The sequence below is a fragment of the Chanos chanos genome, chromosome 2 (genome assembly GCF_902362185.1).
Source record: "Chanos chanos chromosome 2, fChaCha1.1, whole genome shotgun sequence".
NCBI classification, from domain to species: domain Eukaryota; kingdom Metazoa; phylum Chordata; class Actinopteri; order Gonorynchiformes; family Chanidae; genus Chanos; species Chanos chanos.
In genome coordinates this window covers 51,630,584-51,643,927 of record NC_044496.1, presented here as the reverse complement: position 1 = coordinate 51,643,927, position 13,344 = coordinate 51,630,584, and the positions used below count along the sequence as shown (strand labels likewise).

The 13,344-nt window shown below is 42.2% G+C and overlaps 1 protein-coding gene across 2 annotated transcripts in view; it reads left to right on the top strand.

Moving 5' to 3' along the window:
* ctnna1 (catenin (cadherin-associated protein), alpha 1) overlaps positions 1–12,982 on the top strand; it is a 68,741-nt gene extending 55,759 nt beyond the window's left edge. For both annotated transcript variants that reach the window (XM_030792614.1, XM_030792606.1), the window contains exons 16-18: positions 1,350–1,455; positions 10,735–10,869; positions 12,041–12,982. In XM_030792614.1, the coding sequence (XP_030648474.1) occupies positions 1,350–1,455; positions 10,735–10,869; positions 12,041–12,331 (532 nt within the window). In that variant the 3' untranslated portion in view covers positions 12,332–12,982. The remainder of the gene's footprint in view (positions 1–1,349; positions 1,456–10,734; positions 10,870–12,040) is intronic.
* The last annotated feature ends 362 nt before the right edge of the window (positions 12,983–13,344 follow it).

Here is a 13,344-nt window from a genome sequence, read left to right as displayed (position 1 = left end):
AGGTTAATGCAGTAAGGGGAAATTGATTTGGGCCTTTATCCTGACTTAATATCTGCAGAGAACCCTGTTGCCACCAATTCTGCTTATGTCCCAGGCCCTCATGAATAAAGCATGTGTCGTCTGGTTGCATGTGACATATTTTGGAGCCACCTGTCTGTGCATGCTGTGGTCCAGTGCTCCACTCTCCCCATCTGGAACAGGCATCAACAGCTAATTCATGGGCTCTCTGACAGTCTCCCACTCAGCTATGCAAATCTGATGAACGAGCTTAAGTCACCCCTCCTCAACAGTCACCTTGTAACTGCCCTGGCTTTAGTTCTCCCTGAAATGGGCCGCAGTTTACAGTAGGGGAGTTTAGCCTGGAGTCATCCCCCCCCACCGATCCCCACTGTAATTTTCTGAATTTAATCAAAGTGTACACCAGTGAGTTTGTGTAATCAAAATGAGGTGAAAAATCAGCTTGTTTTGCATTTTAAAATGGGCATCAAGTAAGCCTTTTTCATTCTTTTTTTTTTTTTGTTTGTTTGTTTTTTTTTTTTTTGTGCGTGAGCCATGTGGTCTCCCAAAGTCTTCATGCTGTTTGCCCGTGTCCCTTGATCGCTAAATCATGTAGGCCACTTCCATGAAGTCCCCAAATCGTTCTCTGTACATGAGAGAAAAAAAGGGGGAGGGGTTAGAGGAAGAGGCAGAACACAAAAATCCATCTGTTGTGGGTTGGATTGTTCATTTTAGCCTGGAGAGAGCGGTTCTGAATCCAGGTTGCGCCACTTGCCAACTGTGCCCTGTAGTCCCTTGTGGCGACACAAAACTGGCAAATGGCTGGCCAGCTCAGACCTGGGGCGTTGAAGGGCGGAGTGGGTTGGGCTAGAGCACAGCCATTAGATGAACTTGAATGGAAGTGACCCCCCCCCCCCCCCCCGCCCCCCACCCCCCACCCACCCGGAAGCTGACCAGACAGGAGTGGAACGAATCTGTTAAGAACTCGCGCCATCTGTGGCTGTGTGTGCATACAGACATCAGGCCTGCAGACCTAAAGCGGTGCGTGGATAGATGAAATTTTAAGGAGTGTTCCTTAAATACGGTTCCTCGTTTCAGCGCGGTGTAGAGCACTCTGGGCAAATTTCCTCAGTGCAGTGATGTTTTGTGTGTGACACACCCTGAGCTGAAGAGAGAATGAAGTATGAACGTGACACTTCAGTGTGACACGGCTATGCTAGAAACCCATGTCTCAGTAGACCTTATCCTCTCCCAATGGCTTTGTATCCTAATAACCTATATGCCTGAGATGTGGCTGTGGCAGGGAATGAATCCATTTCGAGGACAGCTACTGACTATGAATGTGCTTTCAGGGGTAAAGGGCCACTGAAAAACACCTCTGATGTCATCAGTGCCGCAAAGAAGATTGCTGAAGCAGGCTCAAGAATGGACAAGCTGGGTCGCGCCATCGCTGATCAGGTAAATCCAAGAGCTTGAAACATTCTCTTATGGGAAAACACCCAGTAAATTCTCCTTGCCCTTGTATTTCACACGAGGACTTTTAATGCTGGTAAAGCTCTCTAGGGAAATACTGTACATAATTTATCTGCTATTTCATGTCGTCACCTCTTTTAACCACAGTATTTATTTATTTATTTATTTATTTATTTATTTAACTACCCACCCCACCCCCCCCCCTCCCCTCCTTCCGTCTCTGGTAGAATAGATATGAGATGGCGACATAAAGAGATTCTTGCGAATGTTTTTAGTCCACTTTTTTTTCATCTACTGCTGTAGTTAAGTGGGTCTGGTTTTCGAAAAAAGTACTTGAGATAATGCTTCCTCCTGAGGTACAGGCCACAGATATTTAAGCTAGCCACTCATGGTAAATTGAATTTCTGATTTTTGCTTATTTGCAGAGGCTCATATTCCAGATAACCTTGCGATCGCTTATTTTTAATTTAATGTAATTTTTCTCTTTTTGTGGCTTCAGCGACAGATCATTGGACAGTGCGAACTCTCTATAAGTCGGTATCAACAGTCAATTAAATATACCACAGCGTATGTGCTACATATAGCACCACTTACTTTTCAAGAAAATTCCACGATACATTGCGGAGGCCCCTGTTTATACATGAAGCTGTGTGTTTCAGCTTTGGAATGTGTTCTAGGGTAATGATGATGCAACTGTGTAGGGAATGTGTGCGATTTCCTGAAGCTTGTTGAATCATCGATTGCTTGCTTTAGAACCGGAGTAGTTTACAAACGTTTTGTGTAGGGCATGTTCCAGTAGCTAAAAAGGGAAAAATTAAAGCTAAGTATCCTCATCCTATTTGCTGCATGGCCATGGCCGTTAATTACCGATGCCTTGAAACATCTGCAGTGAGCTTTCAAAAGATTTCTTCAACATAATCTTGCATAATGAGCAGCCGTCATGCGGACGGCCCCGCACTTTTTGATATTTAATTTAAGTTGCACTTTGATCCTCCGTGAAGCAGATCCATTTTATAACTTTGCTGTAATGTTACCTGCATTGACCTGACTGCATTAGAATACTAAACATTGAGTTCAGAGAGGGTGAGGGTTTTCATGCTTTGCCCCACCACGGCTTTGAAGTTGCTTATTCTTTGCAATGAGAACAATGATATCCCCCAAAGAAAACAGATGGGTACCGTGTGTGTGCGTGTGTGTGTATGTGTCTGTGTTTTACTCCTCTGTTTGACAGCATGTGTGTTTGTATGCTATTGGTGCGTGTTTAAATGAGATAGGTGTGCAGTGTACACCATTAAGGGATTTGGTGAGTTTGAAGCACTCGGCGTGTAAATAAATGAAGAGCTTTGGCTGAAGGGTGAGAAGGGTGTGCCAGTGTCGAACAGGTGCAGCTGTCCCTGTGGCCCAGCCAGTGTGTGACAGGGCAAATGGCAGTCCAGATATCTACTCACTGACCCAGGTTTGGCTGGAGGGATCTGGGGCAGTAGGTGCTGGGGAAAGGGGGGGTAAGTTGGAGATGAGTTGAATCTCGTGAGACCTAAATCCATTAAGAGCGATTTGTCTTTAATTAGCAGCTTAATTACCAAGTGGCAGCTTTCTAATTTATTTACGCAGGTCTATATTTAGTCTCCTCTTCTTACCTGCCTCACTAGACAAAGCTGCCAAAAAGCAAATACTGAGAGAATAGGAATGGAAGGTGTCCCATATATTTAGCAACACTGTAGCATGAATCATCAATTACAGTGGAGGGAAAAACGCAGAGAGACCCGCAGCACAATCCTTAAGTCCTGTTTGTCACAACAAAGCCCTATCCACAAGGGTGCACCACAGATGGCCGTTCTATCGCGTAGATTCCCCTGTAACGTTTGCCAAGCTACTCGAACGGCATTTCCACCCAAACCAGTTGTATGTCCACCCATCGTAGCGACACGAAACACGGTTGTAGAAGCTTTTGAAATTTGTTATTTGATGTAGAGGGTACAGACTGAAGTGGTTTTTATGGGTATAAAAATCAGTTAAAGTGGTGTAACAGAGCCCTATTAAAGTTTAAAGAAATGAGTGTACTGAAAAGATGAGATGGAGGATTTAGGTCAGTACCATACAAAGGTCTGCACTGCAGTTTATTAAGAATTTACGACCAGGCTCTGCAGGGCACCTTATGAGAATTCCATCTGAGCCTCGTGGTAAACAAATAATCCTATGTAATTGAGATTTATAATGTAAATGTGTTAGCCACCATGTGGCCCATAAATATTCTCTCTCTCAGTTCACAAACATGAGCGTGTGCACGTGCACACGCGCAGACACATGCACGCAATACACACTCGAGCACAAGATAAAGCTTTGCATATTTAGCGTATGGGCATGTGGTGTGGCTGTGTGTTCGGCATACATGCTTTATCCCCATGATGTATACCGACATACATAGTGTACTTTTCCAATTTGCATTCAATCAGTGGAGATTTATGGTGATCCATGAGCTCTGGCGGTGGTTGGACTCTAATCCCAGTTCTGGCCCCGGCCGCTTAATGGCGACAGCGCTGTAAATTTTCACCACTGCAGTAGAGGAACAAAACTGGAGCAGAGAGCCCACAAATTCTCAGTTCAGCAGTTCAAGGGTCAGTCGGCCTGCCAACCTACCCACTCTCAACTCTCCTGACGGTTTTTGTTTGTTTGTTTGTTTGTTTGTTTGTTTTGGAGAACATACTGCTGTCTTGCTCTTTAAACATGCATTTCTGCTATGCAAATGTTAGAGCGAGGGCTTCTCGTTTAAACATGGCTGTGAGAGATATGTTGGCTGGGTGGGAACTTAGCAGCACGCTCACAGGAAGAGCTGCGTAAAAGTTTTAGCGGAGGAGATTGATCAGACAAGAACAACATCATAGGACATATAAAGACAGCTCACCCGTAGTATACGTACTGTCAAAGGCATTGATGCATGCACACCGCCCACCTCAAATGGGTTTTGACAAGCTTATAGCATGTATTTTCATAGACTCATAAGTGAATCAATTTAACACCTAAAGTGCGATGTTCATTGGGTACCGGAATGTTCCATACGCCTCTCCCGGAGTCTCCGAGTTCCTGGAATGACACTCAATGTGCTGTCACCCGTCACACCTGTGGTTCTGTCCACTTTGTGGTCGTAATAATGTCCCTGGCTGTCAGCTCAGTGATCGAACATACCCAAGCAAACATGTTATGGATTTTTCGGTTATTGGTTGGGATAAATTCACTTGGCTGTAGTGCTATTTTTTTTTCCTCCCCTCATGTCTTGAGTGAACATTACGCTCTGCAGTGACTTCAAATTTATCCTGCTTCGCAAAGGAAAAAAAAATAGGGGGAGAAAAAAGATGACTTCAATGTGAAACCATTAGACACACACACACACAAAGCGGACATGTACTCTCCAAGTGAATTATAAGTTTGTCTATTGAAGCACTGACAGTTGAAACTTTCATCTCTCCGTAAATGACTTTGATACTAACAGCGGCTTTTAAAAATGAATCTTTGATTGCCACGTGTACTCTAGTATTCATCACGCACCTTGAATACAAATGGACAGGCAGCAGTCGTGGGCTGTATTTCCTTTCCCTTCTGGACCTCTGAGTGAGTCCCTGGCGTTGTCCTCGCAGTACCTCTGGCGTCTCTGTGCTGCGGTTTGTTTGAGTTTCCGGCGCTGTAAATACAGTGCTGGCCCCTCTCACCCCAACAGCAGTTCAGAGGTGTGATGGAGGTGGCCTGGCTGCTTGTGGTCCAGGAAGTACTTTTCTTTCAGGTCACAGTCAGTTCATCATCTCTCCCCACACACCATGCTGACATTGTGTCTTCAGCAGATGTGTTTTATGTCAGAACACTGCAAAGTCATGAAGTGGAATTTGCTGACTGCCAGCCTTTTTTTTTTTTTTTTTATTCTTAGGAAAATCTACCAGCCTTTGGACCGTTTCCAGACGGTAAAATTAACATCCCTCCAGCAGCGTCGCAGCATGTCTCCTCCACAGTGTGGAGAATGGCTTTTGGCATAGGAAAATGAAGCCATTAAATTGTGGTACTATGCAACAAAACCAGTGTTCCGTCCTCTACTGCTGGCACAAAGTTAAACTATCTGTTGCTGACGTTTTGTGGCTGATGTTGTCTTTCTCTTGAGTTGGATTGTGATGTGAGGCCTGCAATTACGGTAGAAGGGGCAGCAGTCAATTTATAGCATGTTTAAAGCTGCATGGTACGGCACCTGTAGAGATGTACCTGTTAAGGATGTGTGTGTGTGTGTGTGGTAGGGAAATACGTGTGATCAGACTGATTTTATTTACTCGCTATATTGTGATTGCTGGATATGCACCACTGTCTAAAAATGCAGACACACACACACTCACACATACTCTCTCACACACTCACACAGACACACACACACACAGACACACGCTCTTCCCTTATGAAGTATGACTTCAAACTGAGCAGTGGACAGTGACAAACAAAAGAATACATTACCTAAAGCCTATATCCGTACTAAATTTGTAACAAGGGCTGCCCTGCATTAAAATGCTGCAGCATCAGTGAATATGGGAAATTGGCATTTCCTTTCCATCGCGTGTCCCGAAAGGCCACGGCTTGCCAGTCGTCGCTGTACTGTTACACTACCCTGTCCATTTAGAATGGAATTCAGCAGGCGAGATGACATTTTCGGCGGTGCTGTCTGACCTTCCCACTCATTCTATAGCAGGGTATTTTTAACACTGATGTGTGAAATCCTACTTTTGTCTAACACCTACCGCCTTTTTATTGTAATTCACACTTGGTTTGTGTTTGTATTTTGACTGTTAATTCCTTTTTTTTGTCTTCAAAAGCTATTTTTTGCGGTGTAGGAGTTCTTTTGGACAGAAACACCAACATTTTCTTTGTATTCATTATACGCAGCTCTGAATATTCTTCCCAAATTGGCTAGAGGCTGAGAACACAATACAGGTCCTCCTACACTTTCAGCATGCAACATTTAAGTCCTCATAAATATGTAAGTGATGCAAATTGCCCACACTGTCATAGTACGAAGATGTCAGGTAAAGTAGATAAAAAAAAAAAAAACATTCAGGGGATGTGTTTCCATCTGAAATTGTGAGGATTAACTTGAAAACTTGTCTTGGACAGATACACAAGCTACACACATTTTGGGGTGGGCTGAGGTGTTTTTTTTTTTTTTTTTTTTTTTTTTAATAACAATTACATAAAACAAAAAACAAAACGAACAGTCAAGCAGAAAACCGCTCCTTGTGGGTTGTGTATGGACAACAGTCATGAAGAATTGCAGGGGCCATTTTGACTATTTTTCTGACCGTGTATAAGCTGCAACCTATTTTTGAGATTCCCGTCCATAGCTCTGCTCTGTCTGAATGTTTTGTGTGTCCCAGTGTTTACAGAAACCTTCCGAGCCTTCCTGCACCCGTCCCCTAAATATAGCATTTGACAGAAATATGAATTTGTACATAGAACATGCAGTAAACTGCACTGACTGTAATTCCTGATTTGCATGATGTCTTATATTCATTTGCATGTCAGATTGTAAACCGTGTTAATTGATATAACCTTAGCGTTTATAAGCAGGACCATTATTAAGCTGAGCCAGTGTGTCAGTCTGTGTTCCTTTTGCTTCCTCATCTTCCCCTCTTACTTGTTGCCTAGGTAACTTTCCCACTTGTTCTTGAAGGGTGATGGGACCCCATGTCATGTGTGGGTGCTTGTTGCCAATAGCAAACTCCTTGTTTCCTGTATGAATACACACACACACAAACAAAATAACAATACTTGTTTCATTAATGAGTGGATTTTTTTTTTTTTTTCTCTCCAGTTTTTATTCCACTCACTCACGTCTACCGATAAACTCTTGCTAGAGCGCGGCGGCTTGGCACAGCCTGAGCAGGAGCCGAAAGTTTTATCCCCACCTCAGCTGAAGCTGTAGGATGAACCCTGTGCATCCCCTGACAGGTTTTAGTTAAGTTTAACGTGCTCGTCTTAGCGACTCGTGCTCAGCTTTTCTGCCGGCAGCACTTTTGCTACAGCAAAAGAAACTGCTTTTTAAAGGATAAAATGACGCAGGAACGTCATGTAACCCAAGGAACTTTTTAAATGAACTGAATGTTGTCATCTCTGCGTCAGCTCCTTCCTCTCCCCCTTTCCCCCCCTTTTTTTATTTATTTATTTTTTTCCCTGTCAATTAATTTGAAATTAGGCTACAAATACAGTCACAATGCTTAGGTCCTGAAGCACACAGACAGTAAGTAATACTCTGCGGTTCCCGGCTGTTGAAGTAGAGAAATTTAAAAAAAAAAGAAAGTGTCTCTTTTTTTTTTTTTGTGATGTGTGGATCATGTATTCACATGTCTGGGTCAGAGCAGGCAAGAAGCATTTCCTGTTCAAACCTGGATGAATTCAGCAGCTGAGCATGCACAAGTGATGCTTTCAAAGGGTTGACTCGAGCTGTCTGAAACAGGAGCACAGCCCCTAATTAGTATGCTTAGCAGGTCCCATTTTAGCAAGGCTCTGTTCTGCTGCACCCTAAGTCTCTCTCTCACTCTCTCTCTCTCTCTCTCTCTCTCTCTTTCTCTCTCTCTCTCCTTTGCACTTGTGCACAGTCTCTCTCTGCTCGGTTGGTCTATCTTCCTCTGCAGTGTGCTCGTAGGCTCCGGGGGAGGAAGGCAGTGATTGATATAATTTAGTGGTTTATATTAATCACTACTGGAGTAATGTGGGGAATAATAAAGCAGAAGAGAGAGCCAGCACTGGCCCAATAATCTGGGTGCTGTATGCATGGCAGGAGGTAGGGCAGTCTGGTTCCAGCGTTTTCTCCCTGTCAAGTAACTGGGACCACGCAGGAGAGCCATGTTCTACCGAGCTGTCCAGACTTCCCGCAGGGGAGCGATGATGTGCTCAGCAGGATTATCTTTACTACAACTCCCAGGCTTCTTTGTGCCAAGCTTGAGTGTTCAAAATGAAACGCCAAACCACATGCAGAGACACAGGACCAAATATTCCTTCAGTGCTGCTACTGTGCAGCACATCAACAGTTTGGTTTTGACGTTTTTCCAGGCATAGTAGATGGATGTAAATTGAGGGGTTTTTTTTCGCCCCCCCGCCCCCCTGCAGATACGGATATTAATTGGCCACACTGGAAATTAGATTTGGATTTCATAACAAAGACTTTTACTCACTCACTACATCTGCAAAAACCATCTTGTGCTGCTTCATCTTTTTTAGACACAAGACCAAAACCATATATTATTTTTTTGGAAATTCAAGCACATTTTCAGTTGAAGGATTTTGTGAACAGGTGCTCTTCAGTGTCATTACTCAGTCCGGTTATCTGGACAATTAAAGGATTGTCTGTTGCAAACCACGTGTCTGTGCACATCTGTAAAATACATAAGCAGTTACAGCTGCAGCTTTTTAGGATATCAAATGGTCAAACACGGGCAAATACAGGGATATGCATGAAGAATGAGCAGTCTCTCTCTCACTCTCTGTCTCTCACTCTCTGTCTCTCACTCTTTCTCTCTCTCTCCCTCCGTCTCTCACTCTCTGTCTCTCTCTCCCTCTCCCCCTCCTTCTCTCTTTCATTTCCCTTTAGACTCTTAGCAAGGCTCGGAAGAACACCATACTGATGATTATTAATAAAGCATGGTTAAGATGCCCTGGCCCATATTCAGGGTTCTGCCGCATTAATAACAGTGCTTAGTTTCATGGTAATGTTACATTTTATATCCCTGAGCACACAGTCACATCTTGTATTAGCTCTTCATAGACCACAGCCCCTCAGTCTCCCTCTGATCCCTCCCTCATTGTTCACTGCTGTATAGAATTCAGAAGGGTGCAGAGGGGATTTAACAGCAAGCCTCAAGAGCTTTGAATTGGAAGTCCTTGTAGTATTCGTTGTAGAAGTCCAAGAGCCTCGCTTAAAATATACAGTTCTCAAGATCAACAGATTTTTTTTTTTTTCTTTTCCCCCCCCTGTGTGCAACTGAAGTGTGGGTCGTCTTAGTCATGTTAACTTGGATGGTAAATGGAGGTTAGATTATGTAAGCTGTCTGGAATTTTTAATAGATGGCATTTGTATGTACAGATTTTAATTGCTTCACCTATAGCCGAGATGCAGGCCCTCTTTTTTTTTTTTTTTCGTTCTTTTTTTTTCTTTTTCTCTTTTCTTCCTTGCGCTAGACGTGGCACAACCTATTTGTGACTTGATTCTGCGTTTGTCATTGTGAAAATTTAAAAGTGCAGTAAGTAAATCTAGATTAAAAATCCTTTTCAGTGCAGTCCTCTGCACAGAATGAATTATGTACAGGAAATCTTAGTGTTTTTCCAGCCCAAAGCAATTGGAGTGTGCCTTTACCGTCTGCTTATTAAAATACTGAAAAAAACAAGATTTTTCAAATGTTTTATCTCAGCTGTAACCACCAGATGTAACAAATGCACTGCTGGAAAGCTTGCTTGGTTAAATTATAATCAGCATTTCCATATCCAAGTTGTTTGCAACAGCAGCTCAGCACACTTAATTCGAAAAGGGTGTTGGCCTGTGCTTTCAACAGTATTGCGCCGCAAGAGATATTGTTTCCTTGGAGACACATTACATATGTAAAAGAGTTAAGTGATATTATTTGTTGCCAATTTTCCAGATGCCCATGCTTCACAAGTGAACTATTAATATAGAAATAGCTTTCCACATAATCAATGATTTGCACATATTGCACAGTGTTGGTATTCGTCCTTGATGAGCAGTAGCAGAATTGATTAGGCTAGTTAGTATACAAGAAATGGGATTCCTTGGTTCTCTGATCTCAAAAAAGCTTAACCGCACAAATAATTCATTTAATAAATGCGGTGCTCGGTGTTCCCCGAAGACTACAAAGGAAACATTTTTGAACAGGAGAAGTCTGAAATGGATCCAAGAAAGATTTTCTTAAGCAAAACAGTCTCCCGTCTGATAAGGACCCTGAAAGCTCTTGTTCTTGTTCCAACAGTAGCATTACTGATTCAGCTCATCAGGGGATCACCTGGTCCTTAATTACTTCAATTTGTTATGTCCATGCAATTCCAGTGTTAACAGAAATGTTCAGTACACAGGGTACTTAACTAATTGCCTGAGAACCGCTGGACAGCATACAATCACAAACTCTTTCCTGTTTCATAGACACAGTGACAAAGAAGATTGCTCTGAATTGTTGGAATCGGTGCTTTGTTTGTTGAACGTGATCATTAATTGTCCTTCTCTCTCTACTTCAGTGTCCTGATTCGACATGCAAGCAGGATCTGCTGGCCTATTTGCAGCGCATCGCCCTGTACTGCCACCAGCTGAATATCTGCAGCAAAGTCAAGGCTGAGGTGCAGAATCTGGGAGGGGAGCTCGTGGTGTCGGGGGTAAGTCCTGTTGCGTCTTGGTGGCATTACGAATGAAATTGCAAAGTTTTTGACGTTTATTAACGATGGTGGTGTTTTTAGTTAAGGGAGCGTACATTTGTTCTTCTAAAAGGAGAGATCAGTGTTTTTTTTTTTGGGGGGGGGGGGGTTATTGTTTGTTTTTGGGTTTTTTGTTTTTCTCAACGAATCCTCAACTGTACAGTCTGATTTTGTGCTGGCATGTCCAAGGACCTGTTTTTAGAGGAGAGATTAAACTTGAATTTCTTAATGAGATGCAGCAAAGAGGATCTTAATTATCTGTGAAATAAAATTTGTTGTAATCATCTCTTTTGTCCCATCCATATTACCATAATCCTTCTCCATACAACAAGGGAAATAAAAGTACATAAAAATTTGTTTTGTTGCTTTGGAGTTTTCAAAGTAACTTCATTTCATCTCTTGTGGGCTTGTTAACTTCTTTGGATGTGATCCCTAATTTACCAGTAATACATGTAATTGCCGTCATTTCCCCTCATTCAGAATCGTTGTTTTGTTAATTCACTTTCATTTAACCTTCCTAATTTACCCAGTGTTGGCATTCATTTTTAGCTTGTAAAAACCTTTGGTCTCTGAAGTAATAGTCTTTTGATAATTCCCCCCCTAATATACTCCCCTTTTTTTGAAATGCTGTGTGTCAAATTTTTTAAACTGTAAACAGTCCCCCCCCCCCCCCCCCGAATGAACTGTTTAAATGTTGTTTTAAGACATGCATGTTATGACTAACATCTTTTCATTTGACTTAAAGTTGTTGTTGGCTAAGAGTGTAAGGTTCAGATGGAGCCATTCTGTTTCAATTAGGCATCTGAGGCAGTACAGCTGTGAACATTAAATGAGGCCTGACTCTCATTTAGGACTCAGTTACTCCGTATGCTCAATTACTGCTTTTGTTTTATGTATATGTTTATAAGTGCCCCTATGCATAGAACACATTATAGAATGTTCTTCTAGATAAAAAAAAATTGTGGATGTTTTCACTCCTCTACTTAAAGCCAGAGTGACTATGCCGTTAACATGAGAAGATGAGCAGTTTCAGTCTCTGCCTCTGTACAGGCTTGTTTCCATGGAGAACACTGACCAGCAACAGTCTAAATTATGCCACTGTCTGACTCACTGCTCTCTCTCTCTTCTATAGCTGGATAGTGCCATGTCCCTGATCCAAGCCGCCAAGAACCTGATGAATGCTGTGGTTTCTACAGTGAAGGCGTCGTATGTGGCCTCCACTAAGTACCAGAAGTCTCAAGGCATGCAGAATCTTAACATGCCCGCCATTTCCTGGAAGATGAAGGCCCCTGAGAAGAAGCCTCTGGTGAAGCGCGAGAAGCAAGATGATGGCCAGACTAACAAAGTTAGGCGATCCTCACACAAGAAACATGTGAATCCTGTGCAGGCCCTTAGTGAATTCAAAGCCATGGATAGCATTTAAACAGCTTTGAAACAGCAACATTCGTGGAACGTGATGTCTGTAGATCTCTCCAGAAACGTAGATTGAGCGTTACAGCAAGTCAGACAGGGGAAAGTATTATGCTGGAATATGCATTCCACAACATTAGCGTGTGATCTGTCCTTTTTATACACAGTAACTTTCCTGAGATCAAAAAAAAGCGTAGTCAGATTTTGTATTTATTCTCACAAAAGCATTCAAAAATGCCTGATTTTTATACAGATATTTCTTTGCAAGCTGGCAAGTAGAAATAAGAAACTGGACCCAGGACTTTCTTGTCTGTCTGTCTTTTTTTTTTTTTACCTACACTTTATTCATCTCCAAAAAGTCAGTTAGATTGCATATTTTATGAATTTTTGATTGTATTTTACAATGGGAGGGCCCCTTTAATGTTTCTGCTGGAGCCTGTGTTTAGAATTGCCTTCTAGCCCTCTGTGTTTTGTAGTGTTGATATCAAACCTATGCAAACTCTAAACTGCCTTTATTTCATGCAATAATTCCTGCACAGTTTGATCCTTGAAGCTCTTGGTTTTTGTTTTGGAACCAGAGTATTAGTCCTAAATAAACTCTCTGCATCTAATAAACCTTTATGTATTTTTAACAGTTGATCATTAACACTATCTTTGAAATGAATAAAAATATAAATATATATATATATATTCAAAGTCAGTTTGATATTTTTCTAGCCTGAATGTTTTGCTACTATATTGTTATTTTTGGTTTGTTTTCAGTTTGATCAAATTATTTGGTGTCCATACAATGACATGAGGGGGGAAAAAAAAGAGTTTAATTGGAATATCCACATTACCCCATGCTCTCTACACAGCCCTGTTTATAATGTTTTAGAAGTGTTAGATAATCCTGGTAATGTCCTCAGAGAGCCTGGGAACTGCAGGCCAAAGCTAAGCAAAGGGGATGCATCCCATCCCTCTGTTCAATACAGGAGGCTAGCCTAAGGGCTTTTCCCTCCTCCCAGACTGACTGATTAAATGAAT